Here is a 24,007-nt window from a genome sequence, read left to right on the forward strand (position 1 = left end):
CTTTGATGATTCGTTCGGATGACGCTAAGGTCATACATGACACCTTCCTTCTCTTTTTGGTGGAGAGGACTAAGTAGTCCTTGTACGAAGCCACTTAGGTGCCTTTGTGGAGGCCGGTGTTTTCGTTGTTGATTTGGTCAACCTTGTTCAGTGTGGCGGAGTGGTGTTGACTGTGCTGGTGCAGCCACTGCTTTTTGCTGAGGAGTCTCATGAATGATTGAGTTTTCCTGGGTAGCTGAATAATGCGGATGACTGACGAACTCAAAACCAATGTTCGCTTCAAGAGTAAGAAGGTGGTTGCGGTGCCTTCACCAGCTGAAGAATTTCTGTAATGTGGAGACATCCATGTTGTAGGACACAAGTTTGGTTTGTCTTGCGATAACACCTTGGGATCAATGTGTGGATAACACCTTGGGTTCAATGCGGATAATAAAGCCTGTCTCGATAATTTCGAACGTGAGAAGAATCACTAACGGCAAACGGGCAGGCATTACTCAGTCGTCTGGCCATATGCTTGAAATGTTCGCAATGAACCCTTCTCTCCACCACCCCAAATGTCGCTAAATATAGGCGTGTCCGCAGGTTTCTTTCCAATGACTGTGTTGTTGGTGTTTACTTTGCAGTTGCGTAAGAGGTATTTTTGTATGGCAAATACAAAATTTGGCAACGTGATTTAGAGGCGCTAACTTGGTGTACCTGTTCGTAGGGCCGACATCAGTCACTGCAGAAAATGTGCTGCTAGTTCATTTTTGTTAGAGTAATATGGAGCGCATGTGACATACCTTGTTCCGAAATGAATTAGGAAAGTCTGTAAATCAGTGCTGGTGAATTGCGGGTCGTTGTCTGTTACGACTGTGTCAGGCACACCGAAACAAGCCAACAATTATCTCAAACACTGAATGGTTTTCTCTGGCCCACGCAACAATTGTTCTCTTTCTGAGCTTTGGCTCTAAAGTAGGGTCGACGAGAAGTAGAGGTTGCAGAAGATTACTGCCACATACTCGTATGTCCTGCTCACTAATATAACCTTCGTGTTTAGCATCACCGCCATCTAGTGACGATCGCCTCGACTTACCATTCACAATGCACGAATTCGATGCTGCGATTTCTGCATCTCGACACTCGTACGCACCAGGGCCTGATGGAATTACTTATTCGGCTCGGTATCACCTCATTGATGAAGCAAGGCAAGCTCTCTTGTCGTTCTACAACTCTACGTGGGAGAAAGCGACAGTCCCTGAGAGCTAGATGTGTAGCCGCATAGTGGCCTTACTGAAACCAGGCAAGTGTTCACACGACTTGTCAACCTATAGACCTATCGCCTAGCCAGTTGCATCGATAAGGTGATGGAACGCATGGTGCTGACAAGATTAGAATGGCTACTGGAGAATGATGTCGGCTTACCAGATTTTTTAAATGGCTTTCGTTGGGTCGATCATCTATAGACGGTGTTATAGACCTAGTTTTTTCTGTTGAAAAGGAAAGACAACGGCAGCGATTGATAGGGGCCATTTTTTGGATAGAAAGGGTGCGTTGGATAGCGTTTATTATGAGGCCATTCTTGGGGCACTTGAAGACATCGGCGTAGGTGGCTGACTCCAGGCATGGATCGTGAGCTATCTCAGAGGACGTTTCATTTATATGTCGACATCGGACGGCGACACGGCCAGGCACCTCGTAAGCCGTGGAGTTCCGCAAGGCACCGTTCTGAGCCCCATGCTTTTTAACATAGCACTGATTGGCTTTAAAGCTCAGCTTTTCGATGTTCTCAGAATCAGTGCGTATGCGGACGGCATATGCATATCGGTATCTGGAGCAACGCGACCACAACTACGAGCAAGACTACAACAAGGCATATCAGTAACATCTGAGTACTTGCGTGGTCAAGGCCTGGAACTTTCAATAGCGAAATGTGGTGCACTGGTATTTACAAAGAAATCAATAGCGCGGTACCCAATCTTCGCTTACGGAGCAGTGATTCCTGTGGTCAAGCACCACCGCTTGTTTGGGTTCGTCATTGATCGCAACCTGTCCTGGTTGAAGCATGTCACTGCACCTCGGAACAAACTAATCAGTTTTGTGTATGTTCTTCGTGTTATAGCAGGACTGAGACGGGGTACTTCAAAGAAAAGTCTCCTGCAGTTTTACGAGGCATTGTTTGTAGGCTCTATAGGTTACAGCTCACCTGTACTTTCCGGCATGCGTGCGACGTGCCTTCGTACTTTAGAGAGCCTTCAGGCACGAGCACTGAGAACATGCCTAGGCCTGCCACGGTGCACGTCATCCTATGACACTATAGAGGTGTCCCGCACCTATCCTATACAGGTGTTCACTTGCTGTTAGCTTCATCGAGCGCACCTTCGTCTGCTTACTCGACATGGGCAGCGCCCGTTGTCTTCGTTACATGCGGACCGACCAGGCTGTACCTATTCACGATGCCTCGATACGCATACACACATGATCCCTTCGGTCTTTGCACCTGCCGTAATCCCCAGAGTGCCTCCATGGACATTGACTGAACCGCTGGTGTGCCTTCACATTCGCGGAATTTCGTATAAGTCACATGCTTCTTATTTTGCCCTCAAGCAAATCAACCTTGGCACATTTGGATGACCAATACAGCGACTCTGTGCACATCTACCCTGATGGACCCGAAACTTCGTGCGCCTCAGCTGCAGCCTTCTTGATCCCTCAACTCGGTATTTCCCGAGAGTAAGAATTAGATCACAGGTCATCTTCGACGGCTGCAGAACTGGTTTCTATACAGGAAGCCATAAAGTTTGTTAATGAGCATGCACCACGTGAATGAATGATTCTGTCCTATGCAAAATCAGTGGCGCTTCTAGTCATCTATTCTTGCTCAAGAAGAGGACAATTTTACGCGTTAGCGTTAGGAATCACCCAAGCATTTGACCTAACACACAGGAGTGGTCACATGATTACACTCCAATGGATTCCGGGACATTGCGGCCTGGTTGGCAACGAAATAGCCGATAGCGAAGCAAGAGCGGCAGTATAGAACGCTCCTATGTAAGTCAAAGTACCGTATTCGCAGAGTGACGTCAACACATTGTTGAGATCACTCATTCTCGAATGCGCTGCCATTTACTGGTCGCTACCAAATCATCGGAACAAGCGTCTGCGGGAAACAACAGGCTCCAGTATGACTTTTCGTCTTCAAGCTAAAGTCTGCTGAAGACATGCTAATATACTGCACCGGCTTCGCCTGGGCATCTCCTTCACTCGCCACTACACCCACCTAATCGGTCGTGCAAACTGCCCGAATCGTGAGTGCTGCCAAGTGCGCGAAACTTTAGCTCACATATTTTGTGACTGTGCATTATACGTGCGCAAAGAAAAACGCTAACTTCAACGTTGGCAAACATCGGATGAAGGCGCATATTGTCAGCAATGAACGACAAAATAGTGTCCAAAACTGCTACAAAGGCTGTTTCAGATTTTATCAAAAGCACTGAACTAGATACTAAACCATAGGGTACTATGCTAAGTGGATACTGTACATACGCACCACCTCACCTTGTCCTCATCATCATCTTTCATCCCTCTTTCCTTCCTCCTTCTTTTATCCTCCGCGTAGAGTAGCAGGCTAGAGCGAACTATCTCAGGCCTACTTCTCTGCTTTCTAATAAACTCTCTCTCTCTCTGCGCTTTTATGGCACAAAACGAGTTTCGGCAGGCTTCATCTCAGCACCAAGGCGTGGCTTGTTTTAGCAGCTGGTAGAAGTGGTTATCGAAAGTAGACAGGTTTGGCATAAACATTAGGTTTGTTTTGCTGTCTGCCAGGCTCTGCCACTCAAGCCAAAAATTGGCTTTGGCAGGCCTAGTCACATGTACTGTTTTTTTTGAAGAAATAAAAGGTATTATTAATATTATTTTTTAGTAGTCGTTCATTATGCCCAAGAATGACTGCAGCTACTGCTTGTTGTTTGATTCATGTGCTTCTTTGAGCGCAGTCATCTTCTCAGGCGAAGTTTGGATGCCGTTGGCGGAAATAGCGTGCCCCAGATAATGCAGTTTTTCTTGAAAGAAAGAACATTTGTCCCACCGTACCCTGACACCACGTTCCGATAGCCGCTTTACGACGGCCTCGGAGTTTTCAAGATGATCGCCCTCCGTTTTTACAATAATGTGAATATCGTTCAGGGAACTGATGACCCTTTTCACACCCTTTATCATCGTGTATATAATGCATTGAAAGATACTAGGTGCCGAAGAGACTTCTAATTCCGATCAGTTGACGGTGTACAGTCCTTTTCGAGTGTTTAGCGTGACGTATTTCTTTGAATCCTGTGGCATCAACACCTGTTGGTTGGCCCTATTCAGGTCAATTTCTTGAGAACTGCTGGGCTCCTGCAAGAGCGGCAACTAGGCCTACAATCCTTGGAATGGGGTACCAGTTAGTGTCAAGACAACGACTGATGGTCGTCTTGTTGTCCCTCCGTAAATGAATGCTACCATCCTTCTTCAACACGACTGCCTCTGGTGTTGCAAACTCACTGGTCGTCATCATCGTTGTGATGACAAGTTTCTTGAGCTTTCGTAGTTCGCCTTCAACTGATGGTTCGATAGGTAATGGTGCGCTTCTCGCTTTAAGGAATTTCGGGTGCGGATTTCTCCTCACGAAAAGCTGTGTGCGCTCGTCTGGTATATCCGAGTTCATCTTTGAGATGTCTCTATACCTTTGTCAAATCAATTCCAAGTGAACACTGTCATAGGGCTGACCGCAGTTCACAGGAGCCAGCTTGTTAACGACCAATATGTTTCTCCAATTTAGACGCATTGTTCGAACCTAATCTTGGCCAAACAGAGGAGGTGCACTTTCACCTACGACGTAGAGTGGTAGGATCTTAACTCGATTTTTGTGACAAATCTCCACTTCAACCACACCTCTTGGCAGAACAAGAGCTCCCATATATGAGAGAAGCTTCAGGAAAGTCAGTGACAGGTTCTGATAGCCATGCGATGTCTTGAACTGCTGCTGCGAAATGATGGACATCGCGGCACCGGGGTCTAATGCCATTTTCTTCAATACCGTCACTTGCTGGGTAATTGAGTCGTGTTCATGACTCTGTATGGCATTGTTGTCGACAACGCCATCGGTTAACTGCGCTAGTGCTTGCACTTTTTTTCCTGAATATTTACTCGTTCTGTACAACGCTATACGGCAAGCTTGTTGACTGTGTCCTTTTTTCTGGCATTGAAGCACGTGGGTGTGGTTCCTACTCAAATGACTCGGAGAACCGCCGCGTAAACAATCCACCGTAGACACGTCCTTCGCAGCATCGTGTTTGCCGGTATCTATCATTCCTTGCTTCAATGCTTCATTGTTTACGTGAACTTCGTGCACTCCTCTTTCGTGCGCGTGCGCTGCGGTGTCGCTCCTTAATGCGGCCTCTACGACGAATGCTTTTTCGACGGCACATCGAAATTTCAGCCGCTTTCCTTTTGTAAACAGGACGCGAAGAATATCTTCTCACGTGAGGCTGCACACAAAACGACCATGCAATGTCTGGTCAAGAAAGGTTTTGAAATCACACGTTTGTGTGATGTTCCGCAGTTCAGCGACAAACTCCGCAATGGTCTCCGTATCTCTTAGCGACCGCTTGTAGAATTTTGCCTGTTCTGGGATGATGGAGGTTTTTCGGGCCAGATGCCCTTTCAGTAAACTCTTTATGGCATCAGAAATATTCACCGATTGCAGCTCTGGTGCTCACAGATTTCAGGAGAGCGTACGTCTTGGGACCGAAAAGGCTGGGAAAAGCGTGAACCTTGTCGACCTCAGTGACTCGGTTTACTTGCGAGTACGCTGGTGAGGCTTTCTTCATACGAAGTCCAGTTACTGGTCGACTTGTCGAATGGCTTTAGGTGTTCCTCGCAGCCCTTGGCGCTTTTTGCACAGATGGCGCTCGCTGGGCTTCCTCGGGCTTCTCTCGGCTCACTGTCGTTTTTAATGCTTTTTTTCTAGATTCCATGCTTGGTAAACCCAATCCCCGTCACCAGCGCTTGCTACTCAGCAGCTGCATTCGGGGAGAAAATGCAGCCTAGGACTTAAGGTAGCGAACAAATAACTTCAGTGTTTTATACTGACAGTTGGACTACATGCTGTGGATGCTCCCGGCTAAGTGAAGTCCGGCCAGGGTATTGCAGCTTATAACATGTCGCTTTATAGATGGCGTAGCCAACGGCCATGGTCGCTCGATTATGCGTTCAGATAACGCTAAGGTCACCCAGACATGACACATATCACTGCTTGTTCTGGTAACGCGGTCTGTTGTATACCTACAAACCTCGTTGGAAACACCTTTCTCATTGCTCCACCAATAAGAACTACGAGCGGGTAATCTTCAATGCTGTCCAAAGAGTTAGCTCTCGTTGTGAAAAGCAAATAAGTATTTGTAGCCTGTTCAGGAGGCTCATAATCTACCTAATTGAAATCAAGAACGAACAAAGACATTCTTTGCAGAGATCCATAAAAAAGGGCGTTTTTTTGCATTAAACCCACATTTTACACATGCATGGTGTGAAACACAGTCATTGAAGTCGGCCAACGCCATTCCAGGCATAAACTGCAGAAATGCTCTCTTGTTTGTAGTTTAGGTGATAACCCATTTTCGCTATAGCAGATATCAATGATACGATGAATGGGGCTGAATTCTTGCTGCAATAAAATTGAGCAGGTGGGCTTTGCGAATACAAGTTTCGAGAATACACAGTTAGGCCACACGTTTTCATTCACACATTCGATGAATTTGTAGCGTACACGATAGCAACACACACACGAACACGCACAGACAGTTGCACACACACACACAAGTACACACACACACACACACACACACACACACGCCCGCACACTGTTAATCAGCTTTCGAATCATTAGCGTATACCTTCGCTTCTTGACAGATAGCCTGTGTTTGCCTCAAGAAACACTAAAGTGCAAATGCTCTCTGGCTTCCATTTTTACAAGCATATGCCTCGAATTTACTCTTAAGACCAACGCCCCGCATTTTTTCTTAAGACCAACGCTGCTTTTTTGCTCAAACCCAACCTCGCTGCAGCCGCCATCGACAATAGAACTTATGCGGCACAAACTTCTGAACGCTATTGTGTTAAAATATACTGAGGCGAGGAATGAATAGTTTCTAGAACATTCCCAGAGGTGCATGCACTTAGATTGCATTGTATATTGTTCTGCTTGGTTTACCTGAACAAAAACACATTCGATAGATAGATGAAACTGTACCTTCTCTTTTTTGCCAAATGAAGTAAAAGCGTTCAATATCAAATTGCCGAAGCTGCCCTTGTTCTGAAGAACTTGATTTCCTGACCTGAAGAGCCTAGTTTCTAGACCTGATCAGTTCTAGAAACTTTTGCTTTACGCAAACAGTGTGCCATCCTCTCTGTTCTTCATATGTTTTATTTCAGTTCACTGAATCATCCATCGTACACCACACCTCCTCCGTACATATCCCACCGCACTGATCATCCGTTACAAGTCACAATACCACGTACCCGGACCACTGAATTCCAAGCCTCCTTTTTTGAAAGAGCAGCAAAAGACTTAAGCGGCCTTCCTCACGCCAATCTGTGCCATAACTAACCGATCCATGTTTGCAGAAGCCATCAAAACCACCGTTGTATAATGTTCTTCTTAAATACGAAGCATTTCTTAGCGAACTTCGGCGACATTGAGCGCACCTATCTATCTATCTATCTATCTATCTATCTATCTATCTATCTATCTAGCCGCATACGTATGGGTGCTCTCGCGGTCACCCCCTTAGCTTGGCGTGAACCAAAATTAGCATGGGAGGGTAAGACGGTTTGACGAATATGACGCGCTGATCAAGACATGAATAATGTCACAATCCCGTCGCGTACGGCGTCAAACAGTTCCCGTGAAACAGTTGCACATACTCACGGGCGGGTATGTGCCGCTGGAAAGCGGGTATGTGCCACAGGTGATTTACACTGTGCATCCATCTAGGAACGACGAGAACACACATCTACAAATTTAACGCGTCAGCGTTGAGAAATACGTGACATCGCTAGCGTCGACCCAACAAATGCATAGAATAAATATCATGGTCCCAGCAGGAATCGAACCCAAGCATTCTGCGTGTCAGTCAAGCATTCTACCACAAAGCTACGCTAAGTCTTGGAACTACTTTTCAAATAGACGCTAATCTTCTTGGAACGTCGATAGTGGTTGCTGTGCTGCCTACCATATTGCATAAACATTACATATGTACTCCTTTCATACAGCCGTCATGTCGGGTTAACGTCAATTGCGGTGAGGTGCCTTGTGCTGAAATTGATTTAGGTAGCAGTGTCAAGGGCCAGCATCTTCGCGAGCATCACCACTTCATATAAGCTTCTGGTGTTGCTAAAACACATTTCGAGCTGACATCGTCGCGCAAGTGGAAAATTGGTTATATAAACATCTGCAACTCTTCAACATATGTCTCTGCATGCAACATTTGTACATATATTTAGTGTCATTTCATGACATGTTGCTCAAAAAAATTGCCCGCAGCTTCCCTCGGGGGAACACTGAGGAGGATGCGGAAGCATGTAATTGGTTAACGGGTGTTAAATTGCGACTTACTTGGGTCGATGGCTAAATTGGTTAACGTGGTTGTGAAATGAGGTGTTAAATGAGTGAACACGTACGGCACGTATGCGAAAGGGCGGTGTTTTATTTATTGCGACGAACTTTGAGGACGATGGCTTTGTGGTTGGTAAAGAGTGAGTGGATCGGGTTGCATCGGTCGTAGGTCGAAATTTGCAAAGACGTGGTCGATGCAGGTTCCGCGAATGGTGGTCGGCTGGTGGTGTTTGCAGTCGTCGTGCGTTGCGCGTTTCAGCGAGTGTCGCGACGCCATGTATTCGACTATCCAATCGTCCTTGATGACGTCGACGTTGAAGTCGCCAACTAGCATGAACGGTCGATGTTGCGGTTGTTGTTTTCTGTAATCTTGCACGGCCTCGTCGACGTACTTTTCTACGGCGGCACGAGAGAGGTTTGGCGCGAGGTACATCGTCATGACGTCGACGCCACAGACGGTAGCAACGCAGTGCTCGCCGTTGGCGCGTTGTTGAACGCTGGGCTGTAGTCGGAGGTCAATGGAGGAGTCGTCGTCGTTGTCGAAGTCACGCTTGACGTAAATTCCCACACCGCCCGCAGGTCGTTGGAACCCGTGCGTGCGCGCGACCGAAGCGTATCCCGCAACGTCGACGTCATTGGCGTTCCACGTCTCGGTGAAGCAAAGCACGTCCACTCTGCGTAGTACACAGATGGTGGGCGACGGCGCGACGGCGCATGCGCGCGCGTCAACTGTCGAATGTTCGAGAAGCGGTGCGGACGGCGCGGACGGCGCACTACAAGGCGCGAGTATAAGATGCTTCCGCCTCTAAAAGAAAATTCAACCCGGTCACCTTCCCTCCGCGTGCTTCACATAAGGTTGATTTCCAGGTACGTGGTATCTGCCGAGGTTTTTTTTTTTGTTATACACTACCCCTTATGTAATACCCTTACAGGGGGTCTTTAGAGAAATAAAAGTTAAGTGAAGTGAAATGTCAAGATATTACTATTGTAAGCATGCCTTCATGTTTTTCTTGCACATACAGTTCTTTCGCCATCTGTGTACCATTTAGCCCACACTGCACAAAGTGAGTCATCAACAACGCAGAACTCGCCTCTACCAAATCTGTGCCAAAGTAATTTTCTATTCTATAAAAAAAGAAATATTATTAGCTAGTATTTGTTTCTTTTTGCTTACGTCGTGCCTGTTTATATGCGCCCTATCGCAGTCACCGCAAGCTAAGTATATATTTACTACAACAAGCCACACGGAAAAATCTAATAAACAATCCTACATGAAGCTCGATTAGAGTTTAATTTTCTAATTACAGATAGTCAGTCGGTCATGCCATCCCTATGAACCAATTTGCTCAGTGTTCCTTCCTCGCCATATTTAGAACCATTTGTGATCGATTTCGCAATGAGTGGTTTGTTATCTCCCGATAAGTGCTAACGGCCAGTTTTGACTAAACCATGAATACCTTGATAATACCTTCAACGAAATGACCACAAGCTAAACGCGCAAGACGAGAGCAATGATTTATTTCAAAAATAACGCACCAAAAATTGTTCCATATCTTGATTTTTCATTTAGGAACGAAAACCTTTCGAACGGGGGCCATGGCCGAGCTGTGAAAACGGGAGTGATAAGACAGCGCAACATCAATTTTCTGTCTTTCATCAACGAGTACATATGTAATTTTAGCTCTGCTAGAAAGAACATGCTCTTGCCTCAAATAAAAACATAATAATCAAAACATAAGAAATGTGTCTAGACAGCCGTGGAGTTTAAAGCGCATAGTACACATAGTAACATGCGTCCTAGTTGCCGCAAAGTAAATTGTTTTTTAACCAAGGCCAATGAGTAGAGGTTAGAAGTACACATGCAGGTTTCCGTGAGCTTTTTTATTCCACCTAAATCGGCTCAAAAAATAACCAACAAAGTACTCGAACTTTTACACCTTGCTGAGATGTGACTTTAATCCCGGCATTATAAACAATGCTTTTCATTTATGAAGTCACCGCAAGATAGAGAAGTGATAACCTTCATGGCATGTTGCCAGTGCTTCGGCTCTGATGCTGCTGTCAGGTAACCATATTTTTAAGTGACATGAAAAAACCATACGGACGCTGAAATTGTTGATATTACAATGCATGACGAGTCTAGGTTGCCTACCACATAAAAGTGTCAATTTTATAGCATAGTACAGCTCAATATAATGTTGAAATAAACAGCACTTCCTACTGTGTAATGCATGAAGTGTGTATTTTCATGACAAGTTTAAAACAAGGTTACTTTTTTATTTTTAATCAAAATATCTGGAAGTGTCCTCTATATATGCGTGAGTGTGCTTGTTTTAATTTTATCTGCGTGTAAATAAAAGAAACCTCACAGTTCTTGCACAAGGCCGAAGCAATGAATGTGATAGCTGGACATCAAACTGTGATACGACTTAAGGCTAGGAGATTTATCAAGTATACAAAATGTAGTGATTGATTGAAATGTGGGGTTTAACGTTCCAAAATCACCGTATGATTATGAGAGACGCCGTAGTGGAGGGCTCCAGAAATTTCTACCACCTGGGGTTCTTTAACCTGCACCAGAATCTGAGCACACGGGCCTACAACATTTCCGCCTCCATCGAAAATGCAGCCGCCGCAGCCGGGATTCGATCCCGTGGCGTTCGGGTCAGCAGCCGAGTATCTTATACAAGATGTAGTGAACACGGTCGAATGTAAGTTGACCTGCAGCGCTTCTCGTACGCGCAGCAGCACCTTTTCCCTGTGTCCGGGCACGTATGCAAGCATACCTTTCTTCAACGTGACCAGCATTCCGTAGAAGGTGCTCCGCAGATGGGCGTACAACACGCGGTCTCCTCACAAAGGCCGAACTTTCTACATAATTTTCGCCGGCATTTGTCCGGTGTTTCCTTCCTTGATGTCTGTCGCTGTCTGCAATATCTGTGATGATAGCGAAAAGGACAGTTCCAATGTACTTCACCAAAACGTCCGATGCTCTCAAGAGATTTAGCCCTCGTTGTGAAAAGCTAATACAGATTTCCTAAGATATAACAGTGTGGGAGTTGATGCCGGAAGCAGCTGGATGGTGGGAGAAGCTTGCTTACTTGCTTGCTCCTTCATGTATGGCTCCCAACCACAACGGGGGATTAGCCGTGAAACTGGCGGTTAATGCGTAGGAGCATAACAACATAACTACAAGCGAGACATACGAGCTTTTTTTTCCGGAATGTTTCCTTCAAGTCCATTGAGAGTAAGTCTGTTTCTAAGAATTTCTTGTGCGTAAGAATTTCTTCTTGTGAGTAAGAATTTCTTGTGCGTTTTGTTCAGACGTGTATATATAAATACATATACATATCTACGACATGACAACCAAGATGACGGTGAAAATCAGCCGAGAGTGTCCACATAATTGTCATCACAATAAAAGAATAATAAAATACAATAGGATCCTCTCCCTAGCCGTTTCGCTGCACCTACGTGCCAGAAAAGAGAGATTGGTTTACGTGAAACATGTGCAAGTTCTACTCTAAGATAAAGCACATTAGGGCACTGTGATGTTACGAAGAAACACCTGAGTTTCAAAAAATTCTAGTAATTACGCGATGTGGTGCATCAATGAAATACAACTGTCCACATGTTGTATGCTTTGGTTTACATAGCGGGCTTTATTCATTCGACTACATTCATTATCTCTACGATGGAGTTAACATGCTTGCAAGTTAAAAAAGTGATATTCTGACGCGGAACTTGGTATTATTACTACTTATATTCATCTTTATGGTTCAAGTATACTTTGACCTCTGCGTCTTCAGAACATTACGGTTCCGCTGAAATAAATGTCTTCATTCTAACATTGTAATTTTAATTGCCGTGCCCTGTCTCTACACGAATAATTTCAATTTCATATTCTAACGTAGTCAGGAGCGGCAGCTACCCTGATATGGTGAAAATTAACTCAAGACTTGCAGGTAAATGACCCTGAACATCGCCGAAACAGAGGAGCTGTATAAACAAAAGTGCACTCGGAGAAAGTAAGTGGCCCAGTTGTCCCTACAATTTGACTCTGCAGATCGTGCCAAGAAAAAAGGATCGTGAAATTGTAGGCTTCCTAAAAGCTGTTCAATTTTACATACGTGGGACGCACTTTCTCAGTATGCCTCGTAGTTATAACTCAGAAATGGTCACACACTCATCAGTGAATCCCACATTAGCCGAGAAAAAGCTACTATCATTATCATGAACATTATCAAACACTTCAGGAAGAAACTACCCTAACCGACAATAGGCCGATTGAGACTCGGCGTTTTGGATTATAAGGCTATGCAGAGTGTATGTAATGCGATTGTTTTATCCGTAATTTCTTCTATACTACAGTGCTCTTACGTGAAGTATATTAGTTTTTATTTGCGCACAGCATGCTAGGCCTTGCTTGCACAAGCACTGCATGAGTTCTTTGTTATAAAAGTTACGTGTACAAATGTAAAAGAGAAAGAGGATTTTGAATAGTACTACAGTCTTCGAGATACATTGTATCAGCTTGTATGTTGTTATTACGCTTGTAAATCTTTTTTTTTTGCTGTTTTCATGTGTCTTGCTATTTTACGTCACATAGCCTTTTTTTATCTTTATATTAGAAAGAACCACACTCATTGTTTTGGTTCGCAATCATATTCTTTAGCCGAAATTACTTTTTACTTGCTTTATCCGAATACAATCCAAGAGAAGACTGCAATAAACATAACATGCAAAAGAATGACGCACATAGGTTATCACACACTCACGTGAAAAAAAAAAACACCAAAACATATAGGCTCCTTCTGTTTTTTCGCCACAAGAAAAAAAAGTGGGCGCTAAATGAGCATGCGCTGCTTCCAAATGGGTGTACTAAAACTGCGATTGCAAACATAATTAAGGCTTCCCTACAACAAATATGCAATGGTGCACTAAGCTTGGTGTCGAACAATAATGAAATGTTACTAAGTTGGAAACAATCACTGTTTTCTTGTATTTTTTCTGCCTCTTTCTGCAGTTGTCTACATAATCTGGCTAGTCTCATTGCGGCTTTGAAAGCCATCCAACTGGTCACATGTTCGACGGAAAGTCTGTGGTGATGCAATCGAATGCACAAAGAAGGCTGCACACAATGCACAACGCAGGCTTCGTCGGAAGAAGAGTGATTTGCCCAATACAGTAAGGCGGGCATCCACAAAATACACAGTGCCGGCATCTATCAGGACCAACCCAGCGAGTGCAAACCAGTGCACGTTTTATAGACATGTGATAAATTTGGGTATTTATTATTGCTTTGCTGCTACTTCTCTCACAAAGAAGCAGCTAAAACATCCAGAGCGTTGCGCAGGAAAAGAAGCAACTCCATCTGCAGCAGTGTTTGCTTTACTTCCATTTTCTTTCGTTCGTTCGCCGGGATTGTTAGATTTGCTTTTGTTCATGTTGAATGCGACTGCCAGGATTGCTGTTTGTGATCCCGGCGTCAGCCAATGAAGTCAGGGCCTTGTTTTTTGCTATTACAGAGGTCGTCTAAAATAAGCTGTAGACGCTCTCTGCGGGGATGAAGCTTTGATTGATTGATATGTGGGGTTTAACGTCCCAAAACCACTATATGATTATGAGAGACGCCGTAGTGGAGGGCTCCGGAAATTTAGACCACCTGGGGTTCTTTAACGTGCACCCAAATCTGAGCACACGGGCCTACAACATTTCCGCCTCCATCGGAAATGCAGCCGCCGCAGCCGGGATTCGAACCCGCGCCCTGCGGGTCAGCAGCCGAGTGCCTGGGGATGAAGCTTTAGACCGCTAGTTGCGATCGTACGTCTTCATTTGCGCAACACGGGAAGCCAACGTTTAGCTCTAGTCGAAGGGCGACTGATCAAAGGTGCCTGGTAACGATGAATATTCCGCATAAGGGATGAGAGAATGTATGATCATTGACACTCAATATGGCCTGACTCTTTTATTGAATTCTTCTGTAGAGCTCAGACGGTGCTGCGTGGTGGAAGCCTTACATATAATAACAGTGGGGTTAACAGCTGGTGAGCTATAGACAAGCTCAAAAAAATTGTTACATAGCTTTCAGGCGTGCTGGAACAAAAAAAGAAGCAACAACACACAATAACAAATGTAACTCTAGCCTAGAAGCATGCGCACCTCTCATAATCATATGCTGGTTTTGGGATGTTAGAACCCCCTTATCAATCAAGCTTGCACGCATGCAGATTTACGTATTGCTCAGACAAAATTAATTGCTTTGGTCAGTAAAAATTATGAATTTTATTTAGAATTGAGACCGAATATCAAAAAGCCTTTATTTTCCTCCCAGTATATAAATTTGAAGGCCCCATGCACCGTATCAGTGAATGCCTTGCAGAACTATCTACAGACATGAGGTTAGAGTCCTTTAGCTGCATTGATGCCAGTTTTTTTTAAGAACGTAAGCTTCTTATTTTTGTGGCTTTTCCGACCCTGGCTACTGTCACGTAGACCAGCTTCAGTGGATGGTGGATGTACAAATGACGTTAACCCGACGTGACCCCTGCATTATGGTAGTGTCAATGTAATGTTTATAAAAGCTTATGAAACTAGCCCAGCATTATAACCATGACTGGCATTTCTTCAACGTTGCACACGTTGCATAGTTTTATTTCTCTTAAATGGTTCGGAGATGTAATGTGGCTCCATGGTAGAATGTTCGTTCGCTCCACAACATTCTTGGGTTTGATTCGCCATGGTATACTGATTGTTCTTTGCATTCATCTGGTCAAGGCTGCACAGGTAAGATCGTCTTAACTTTCTGGGATTCGTTAACGAGCGTCTGTTCTCACCATTCCTGGGTAGACGAAAATTGTCAATCCCCTGTGGCGGAAACCCGTAACAGCTAGCTGCCCCTGTTAGGTGGGTATGTGCAACACGTGTCTGGAGGTAAAAGTTTGACGATGTAAGCGTCGTCATGGTCACATCATTGTTGTCATAACCAGTAAGACATAATCTTCGAGCCTTTTTAGCCACCCATACAACTTTTGGTCTAATCGAGGTGTAGAAGGTGGTCACGAGAAGACCAAGACGCACAAGCATCGGCAGGATTTGATCTAGGTAGGGGGGGGGATCCATGTTCCATCACGGCTGGATCACTGGGGAAGCGCTGGTGTAGCGTGGGTTGGGTGCAAGTTCTGGCGTGTCTTAAGGGGGTCACGTTCTCCCTTTGCACCTTCCCACCGACGTCCATGCCAAAGTTTAGGTGGCTAGACAGACAATCCTTGCTATTTTGATAGCTTCACTACTGCAACAAAAAGAGCTTCCTTCAAATCAAGCCACGAAAAACATGTTTTATTGCAGGCAACTACCCCCCACCCCTTTTGCCGTACTTCAAGACACCACATTCACCGCCCCGTGGTGTGCAGGATTCCTAATGTTTGTTGATTGCTTGTTTCTAGAATCGTAAAAACATGTCAAGTGCAGTTACAAAGATTCGCTTTGCTTAGGTAGGGCACTCTTGCTTCTCAAACTACTGCGGTGATTCGACCTCATACGAGCCAGTGCCTGGCTGTACTGGTGTGAAGACAAGTGCATAATGAGGCTCATAGAAGAACGAGTAGGCTGCAGTTGCAACATGACCAAGAGGCAGGCAGCAACTGTAGTATTAGGTACGCAATAGCATAGCTGTCAATCTACGCACCTACACTAACGCAGTCGGTAGTCTTATTAACCGCAGCTGCTACGACCCCAGCCGTGGAACGTGCTGCTACGGGCCATAAAAAAAAGGGATGATGGCAAAGTCTGACTTACGAGTGAGCGTCATCCGGTCCCCTCAGCCTGCTCAGGCGCAGCACGTGCCTTCCCAATTTGACAAGCACTAACACACCAGTGGTAGAACTACTTCGCCTCCTCTTTTCTATAACTAAAACCAACGCAGAATTTCGCGTGATCTCAACTACACCGGTTAACCGCTATGAGAAACCACGGGGCAGGCCAGTGTTACGCACACAATGCCAGGACTTGAACCATGCGAGCATTTGGAGCATTTCCTTTTTCTCCGTTCTCCCTCTCTACACAAAGTTAGTTTGTAAATGCCCGTCTTGCCTGAGTCATCGGTACCGGGTTCTCGAACAATCACGTTTATATCGATTAACCACGTATAGCTTTTCTTTTTTTTCGTAGACCCGCCTCTCACTGCTAATGAAGTTCATGTGGCGATGTGTCGCTATGATTAATTATTTGGTGCTCATGAAACGTTACTTGTACGCTTAGCATCCAGGATGCTTCATGTTCTGCGTTCCATTAAGCATTCTCCGAGATAACACGGAGATAGTCGTCTCCCTGCCCGCACGTCTAGTTGCCTACTGTGATCGATACACCTCGTGTAATAACAGGACACATCTTCTGCCAAAGGTCATCTATACCACGGTTGTCTAGTTGTGACGACGTTCGATTACTGACCCAGAGGTCGCGGCATGAATACCGGCCATGGCGGCTGTATTTTTGATTGAGGCAAAAATGGTCCTTTTGTATAGGGGGTTTCATGATCACCATTATCATCAGCCTAAGTCCACTGCACGACAAAGGCATCTCCCATGTTCCACTAGTCAACTAGGTCCTGTGCTTGCTGCTGCCAATTTATACCCGCAAACTTCTTAATCTCATCTGCCCACCTAACCTTTTGTCTCCCTCTAAACCCGCTATAGGTTTTAGCTGCTGGTTAAAGAATTGCAAATTATCGAAATCTCTAGACCTCTCCACTACGCCATCTATCAAAAGCTTACGGTGATTTTTGGGTGTTAAATTTCAAATATCATCAATTTGGCAAAGCTTGTTGTCTCAAAGATGAGAATAGTTGCCTCAGAGAACGTGCGGTAAAATTAGCCACGACATAGCTAGTATAAAATAAAAGTGTGCTCGTGTGTGCTGATTTATATCGCCTAACGTCGACGCAAATTGCAGTGCGTGTGTGTGCTCAGGTTGATAGGCGGGGATAGTCTTAACCACAGGCAGTAGTTGTGTCCACTCAACCCAAGCGTCGTTATAAGCCGCGAACACACCATCTGTGGGTCTCAGCTGTCCCCCCTTTTTTGTTTATTTTTCTCATATTCTTCTCTCGCTCTATTCTTCCCCTTTCCTTTCTCCACTAAGCCTATTACGGTATTACCGCCATCTCCATTATCCTGTGAACTACTACTGGGGTGTTGCACTTAACTGCAGAGAGTTGTGGATTCATTTTTCTTTTCATTTCCAATTGTAGGAACCACTCCACCCCCTTCAATGCTGAAAGATGGGTGGGCGGAACACTCCAGTAAGTGCGGCTATGGGACGAACAGCAGCGCCTCACCACGAGCAAGTATCTGGAGTGTCACACTTCCGAAACTCATGTTCGCACCGTGATGTCGGTATCGTCAAAGTGTACGCGTACTTGCATGTCTACGAACAGTGGAGAAAGCAAGGGTGATAGCTGAGGATCCGACTAAATATTTCAGGAAGGACAATGTGGCGCGTGAAATTCAGGAAAGTTGGAGCACGATTGTCAGGAGAATGCGAACGAACACTATTGAGTTTTAGGCGTGAAGCTCCTAAAGGTGTAGGCCGCACCCTCCTCTGTAGCTGTAGTAGTAATAGTAGTAGTAGTAGTAGTAGTAGTAGTAGTAGTAGTAGCAGTAGTAGTAGTAGTAGTAGTAGTAGTAGTAGTGCATAGCCACCTCCAGTTCATGAATTGAAGTAAGATGTAGCCACCTGTAGTTTGTGAATTGCTCAGTAGATGGCATTGTGTGTATACGTCCTTGGAAATAATATCACTATATGGCGTTAGTGGTTTTTGTAGAGTTGACGATTTCGTACAGCTGACAGATGGACGGACAGACAGACTGACTGCGCTTCGCCCCACTCATCGTCATTCACTACGTCGATATGCTGTGAATTTTTGTTTGCGAAGCACTTTAGAGCCCTGCCTTGTTTTCCATCTGCGGATCTTTTTCTCATTGATAAGTGGACAATAGAGTCCTGAAACAATGCCGACAATGCTCGAAACCGGGTTAAAATAAGTACGCAAGTTCTAGACTATTATAAGTGACTGAAATAACCAAGTAATTGCAATCAAGACATATAATCTCTAAAAATTATCTTTCGGAAGCATTGGCCCACGCCTTGCAAGAGCACGCGTTACTGCCTGGGCAAGTGCGTCATTGCACGCCCTACCAATGCTGCTCCAGAGTCATGGTCGCTACATCTCAAGGGAGAAACAACCTCACTTAAATTGCTGCAGACGACGCATATCTCAACAGTCGCGATATGCATGTAGACATGGAAGTACTACAAAAAGGTGGCGCGCATGTCGGTATGCTGACTTTGCAACTCCACCAACGAAGATTCTACTCGTGCCGAATAAATCTTGCCCGCTTATCCAAATAAAGGCGTCATCAACGCTATAGTAAACGGAGCACTATGTACTCTAGAAACGGAACTTACTGGTTGGCCATGCTACGCACCTACTTGGGTTTCACGGCATGGGCGCTGTACTTAGCTCGGAACTGAGAACTACATCATTAGTTGCACATGTTTTTTTATGTGAGAGCAACAAAGTGAAAGAACCCCCTGTGCAACACCCGGCTCTGTAATAACGTGTTGTTCTATCAAGTTGTGCTGGCCAAGGATCGAATACTGAAATAAAAACATAACGGCTGTTATTACGTAACCAGCAGGAGCAGGTGAGTATGCGGATTCTACGCGTTTCTGGTTAGCCAGGGTGACGCACTCACCATACAGTCTCATTCGCTACCCTTCCCCCCCCTCTGATAAGGTTAGGCTGCTCAGTACAGTACGCAGCTGAATTGAAAGATGGCGAAAAGCAGGCTGAAGTTGCCGATTTTGCTGAAGTTGCTTGACAAAAATTATTTATAATTTTTTTATAACGAAAATGAACTCAGCTCTTTCACTTGGTTTGTAGCACCCCATGGAAGACAAAGCGATTGGGGGAGCCGCATTTAAATTAAATCTATGAATGAATTAGCTTTATTCGGTCCTCTAAAACGTGCTTAGAAGGTTGCGGGCCACTCCCACGTCAGAACAGAAAGACCAAGTCTCTCTGCTTCGTCGCGGTACCGATGAACGGCCCATAGCTGTTGTTCAAGTCCATAGCTTGCAATAGCACCCTCCCATTTGGATGGCGTGATGACTTCCCCAACAGCTGATTGGCTTCTTGCGTATAAGTTTCTATCATATGGTGGCTTTGGGACGTTAAACCCCACAAATCAATCGTATCAGTTTTTGTCCTTCCTTCTTCAAGTCTAGGTGAATTCGAGACCCTACCAATCTATGGTCACTGCCTCGTACCTTGGTAACTACTTCCACAACCTTCGCGATGCCTGGGTGTGCACTCGTTATAAAGTCTATTTAGTTCTTATTTTCGCCATTAGAGCTCCTCTATGTCCACTTACGGTTTCCTCGTTTTCGGTGGAAGATATTCAAAATCAGTAAATATTGCGCTCTGCGAATTCTACTAGTACATCTCCTCTGGCATTTCTAGTACCGATGGCATAACCTCCTACTGCCTGTTCTCCAGCCTGCTTCTTCCCTACTTTTGCGTTAAAGTCTCCCATCAGTATAGTAAACTCTGTTTAATCTACTCATTGCCATTTCCACGTCTTCATAAAAGCTTTCAACTGAAGCGTTTTCATGGCTGGATGTAGGCATGCAAGCCTGTACCACCTTGATCTTGTATCTCTTATTGAGTTTAATTACCATACCTATCGCTCTTTCACAAATGCTATAGCATTCTTCTATGTTGCCATTTACGTTTCTGTGAATTAGGAACCCCACTTCCAATTCTCTTCTGTCAGCCCAGCCCCGATAGCAAAGGACATGCCCATTCTGTAGCACCGTATAGGCCTTATCTGTCCTCCTCACCTCACTGAGCCTTATTATATCCCATTTAACACGTGTAAGCGGGCCTGCAGTCGGGTGATGAACAACGTTTATTGTGGTCGAAGCGAAGTAGATATAGGCAAGAGTGGTGACGTAACAGGTCACATGATTTTGACAAAATGGCCGGTGACGTCGGAGTGACTCAGCCATGCTACATCTCCCTTTTCTTATGGAAGCAAATAATTACACTAGTCTTTCTGGTTGTGGGTAGCGGCAGGGCTCCCGGCGTGGCTTTGTGCTTCTGCGTAGCTCTTGAGCGGGCTGGGCGTCGTCTATTAGTTTGGACCCGTCACGGGGTCTCTCTTCGGCATGTGTAGGTGTGTCTCGGAGATGCTCGCGTGTGCGTCTAATTTCCTGGCCCTCTACAGTCTTCACCACCACAGAGCGCGGCGTCTCAGCTGGCCTTAGAATGACCGCAAATGTCCAGGTCTTTTCATGGGTATCGTATGTAGTCGCCCTCTGGCCAGGGGATAGATGTGGCAGGTGCCTTGAGCGGCGATTGTAGTAGATCCTCTGGCGTTGGCGTATTTCCTGGAGCCAGGTATGAACGGCTCGGTTGGGCACAGTTTCCGGCACCATATGGCTTGAGGGTACGGGCAGCAGGGTCCTCGTCTGCCTTCCCATCAGTCACTGCACAGGGGATTTCAAAACAAAATCTCGCGGTGTATTACGCCATTCAAGCAGAGCCATGCGGAAATCAGGCGTTCTAAGAGAGCACTCCTTTATAGCTTTTTTGCTTCTTGCACGGCCCTCTCTGTCATACCATTTGAGCGTGGATGATATGGGCTTGACGTTACGTGGGTAATGCCGAGCCCATGTAAAATGTCTTTGACTTCTGTTCTGGTAAATGGCGGCCCATTATCGCTGCACAGTTAAGCGGTAATTCATAAACCGAATAAAGCTCTGTGCACCAAGACTTCAGCTGATTAGCCGTGGTATGGCGAAATTCCCTTATTTCAAAAAAGAAGGAATAGAAATCAACAATAACGGCAAACTGTCGGCCCCCGTATAACAATGGCTCCGTTCCTACAGCTTTTCAGGGCAAGTTTGATTGATTGATTGATTTGTGGGGCTTAACGTCCGAAAACCACTATATGATTATGAGAGACGCCGTGTTGGAGGGCTCTGGAAATTTCGACCACCTGGGGTTTTTTAACGTGCACTCAAATCTGAGCACACGGGCCTACAACATTTCCGCCTCCATCGGAAATGCAGCCGCCACAGCCGGGATTCGATCCCGCAACCTGCGAGTCAGCAGCCGACAGGGCAAATTTGGAACCTCGTGGCTCAAAAGCGGCATCTTTGCGTTTCGGCGCTGATGCTTTCGGCACAATTTGCAGTTTCTGCTAAATTGCTCTAAGTCGCTTGCCAGGCAGGGCCAGAACATGACGCTTCATACCCGCGCCTACATCCTATCCGCTCCGGGGTGTGTGAAGTACAAAAGAGCCAATATTTCTGCTTTCATCGAACTTGGTATGATCACCTTGTTGCTGTGAAGTAGGAGGCCGTCTTGTGCGTGTATGTGCTCCTGATAAGACCAGTATGGGCGGATGTCTTCTGGAACCTCGCACTTCTTGTCAGGCCAACTGCTCAGCGCATATTCCCGCAGCTTGGAGAGAACGGTATCATTGTTGGTTGCTGCGAGAATACTTTTAAGATAGGTTTCCAAGGCTGAAACAAATTCCAGCACATTTACTTGAAACTTCGCAGTTTCCTCGTACATGCTCACTGTGCTCGAAAAACGCAACAAAACATCAGCAAAAAAGATATGTGCCTGGCTTATAAATCATTTTAAACGGACAGCTCTGCAAGGTTAGCCTAATGCGTTGCAAGCGAAGGGGACACTGATGCAGCAGCTTGTTAAGTATTTAAACTAAGGCCTCTGGTCGGTCACTACAATCACTTCTGCCTCACCAAAAACATAGTCGTGGAACTTCGTGCAACCATGCACTGTCGCCAACATTTCCGTCTCAATTTGTGCATAGTTTTGTTGCGCCTCTGTGAGCGACCGGAACGAAAAAGCGATGGGGCGGCTGTTTTGCATGAGAACTGCGCTGACTCCTAATTGGCTTGCGTCAACCGAGAAAATGAAAGGCTTTTTAGTGAAGAAAGCCAAAACGGGTGCTTTCGTCAAGGATTGACGCAAGGTCTCAAAACTCTATTGCTGCGCCTCCGTCCAAACCCATGCAATGTCTGTACGCAACAGTGTTTGAAGCGGAGCGGTTACGAAATTAATTACGAGCGTGCACGAAATTCATCGTACCAAGAAATACTTGCAGTTCTTTCTTGTTCATCGGTTCCGGTATTGCAAGTATGTCTTGTACTCTCTCCGGATCAAGGCGTAGGCCTTCTGTAGTGAGTATGTGTCCTAGATACCGGACCTCCAGCTGCAGAAACGCACTCTTCTTGGGTTTAAGTCGGAGGTTGTGCTGTTGACACCGGGATAACACAAGTTTTAAGCTGCAGTCGTGCTCTTCTTTAGTTCCGCCCCATACTAATACGTCATCCATCACAACCACCACCAAGGACAAGCCTTCCAAAACGTGGTGCATTGCTGCTTGGAATATTTCTGGGGCCGAAGCTACTCCGAACGGCATGCGAAGGAACCGATAGCGACCATATGGAGTGCTGATGGTGCAAAGCTTGGAGCTTGACTCGCTAAGCCGAATTTGCCAAAACCCTGACGCTGCATCAAGCGTGGAAGAGAATCTTGCTCCGATAAGCCTAGGAGCGACATCCTCTAACGTTGGCATAGGATAGTTTTCACGGAGTATGGCTTGATTGAGCGATGTTGGAAGCAGGCAAATTCGAACTTTGTCTCCTTTAACAACGGCAACCATATGGCTGGATCATTCTGTAGGCTGTTACCTTTGTTATGACGCCCTGATCCTCCATACGCCGAAGTTCCGCTCTAGTCTTGTCCTACAGGGCCACGGCGACTCTTCGAGCTGGTACGACGACGCCAACGGCCCCGAGCTTGAGTTTTATTTCGTACTCGTAGTCCTTGAGCTCACCCAGTCCTGTGAAGACATCTGCGAAAGGTTGGGCTAGCTTGTAAAGTTGATCGTCATCAATGTGCTGTACCCGGCGGATAATTTCAAGGCGTTCGGTTGCTGAACCACTCAGAGTCACTGGTACACTTTGCTCTATGATGTAGAATGTTTCGTGGACCACCCTCTCATTGGCTGAAAGCAGCAGGTGCCCTCTTGCTTGGGCGGTTGCCTTGTCGCCGAAAATTGCTGTTAGCGCGACCCGGCAAGCTTGCTCTGGAAGATCCGGTAGCTTTGAAACGTCCCTCCTTGAAATTACGCAACAATTAGCCCCCGTGTCTGAATTGCAAGTCATTGGTTGGCCTTCAATGTCCACCATAGCGCTCCAGTGGTCTGTGCTGACCGTGCTCACCGTTAATGTTTGCAGAAAAAAAAAATCGCCGTCTTCTGCGCATAGTTCCCGTAGTTC

At 45.7% G+C, this 24,007-nt stretch overlaps 1 protein-coding gene across 1 annotated transcript in view; it reads right to left on the reverse strand.

Moving 5' to 3' along the window:
* LOC142803086 (decapping and exoribonuclease protein-like) overlaps positions 1–18,843 on the reverse strand; it is a 119,880-nt gene extending 101,037 nt beyond the window's left edge. The window contains exon 1 of the mRNA XM_075888192.1: positions 18,824–18,843. Coding sequence (XP_075744307.1) covers positions 18,824–18,843 — 20 coding nt within the window. The remainder of the gene's footprint in view (positions 1–18,823) is intronic.
* Positions 18,844–24,007: the final 5,164 nt, after the last annotated feature.

This window comes from Rhipicephalus microplus, chromosome 3 (genome assembly GCF_043290135.1).
Source record: "Rhipicephalus microplus isolate Deutch F79 chromosome 3, USDA_Rmic, whole genome shotgun sequence".
Classification (NCBI taxonomy): Eukaryota; Metazoa; Arthropoda; class Arachnida; order Ixodida; family Ixodidae; genus Rhipicephalus; species Rhipicephalus microplus.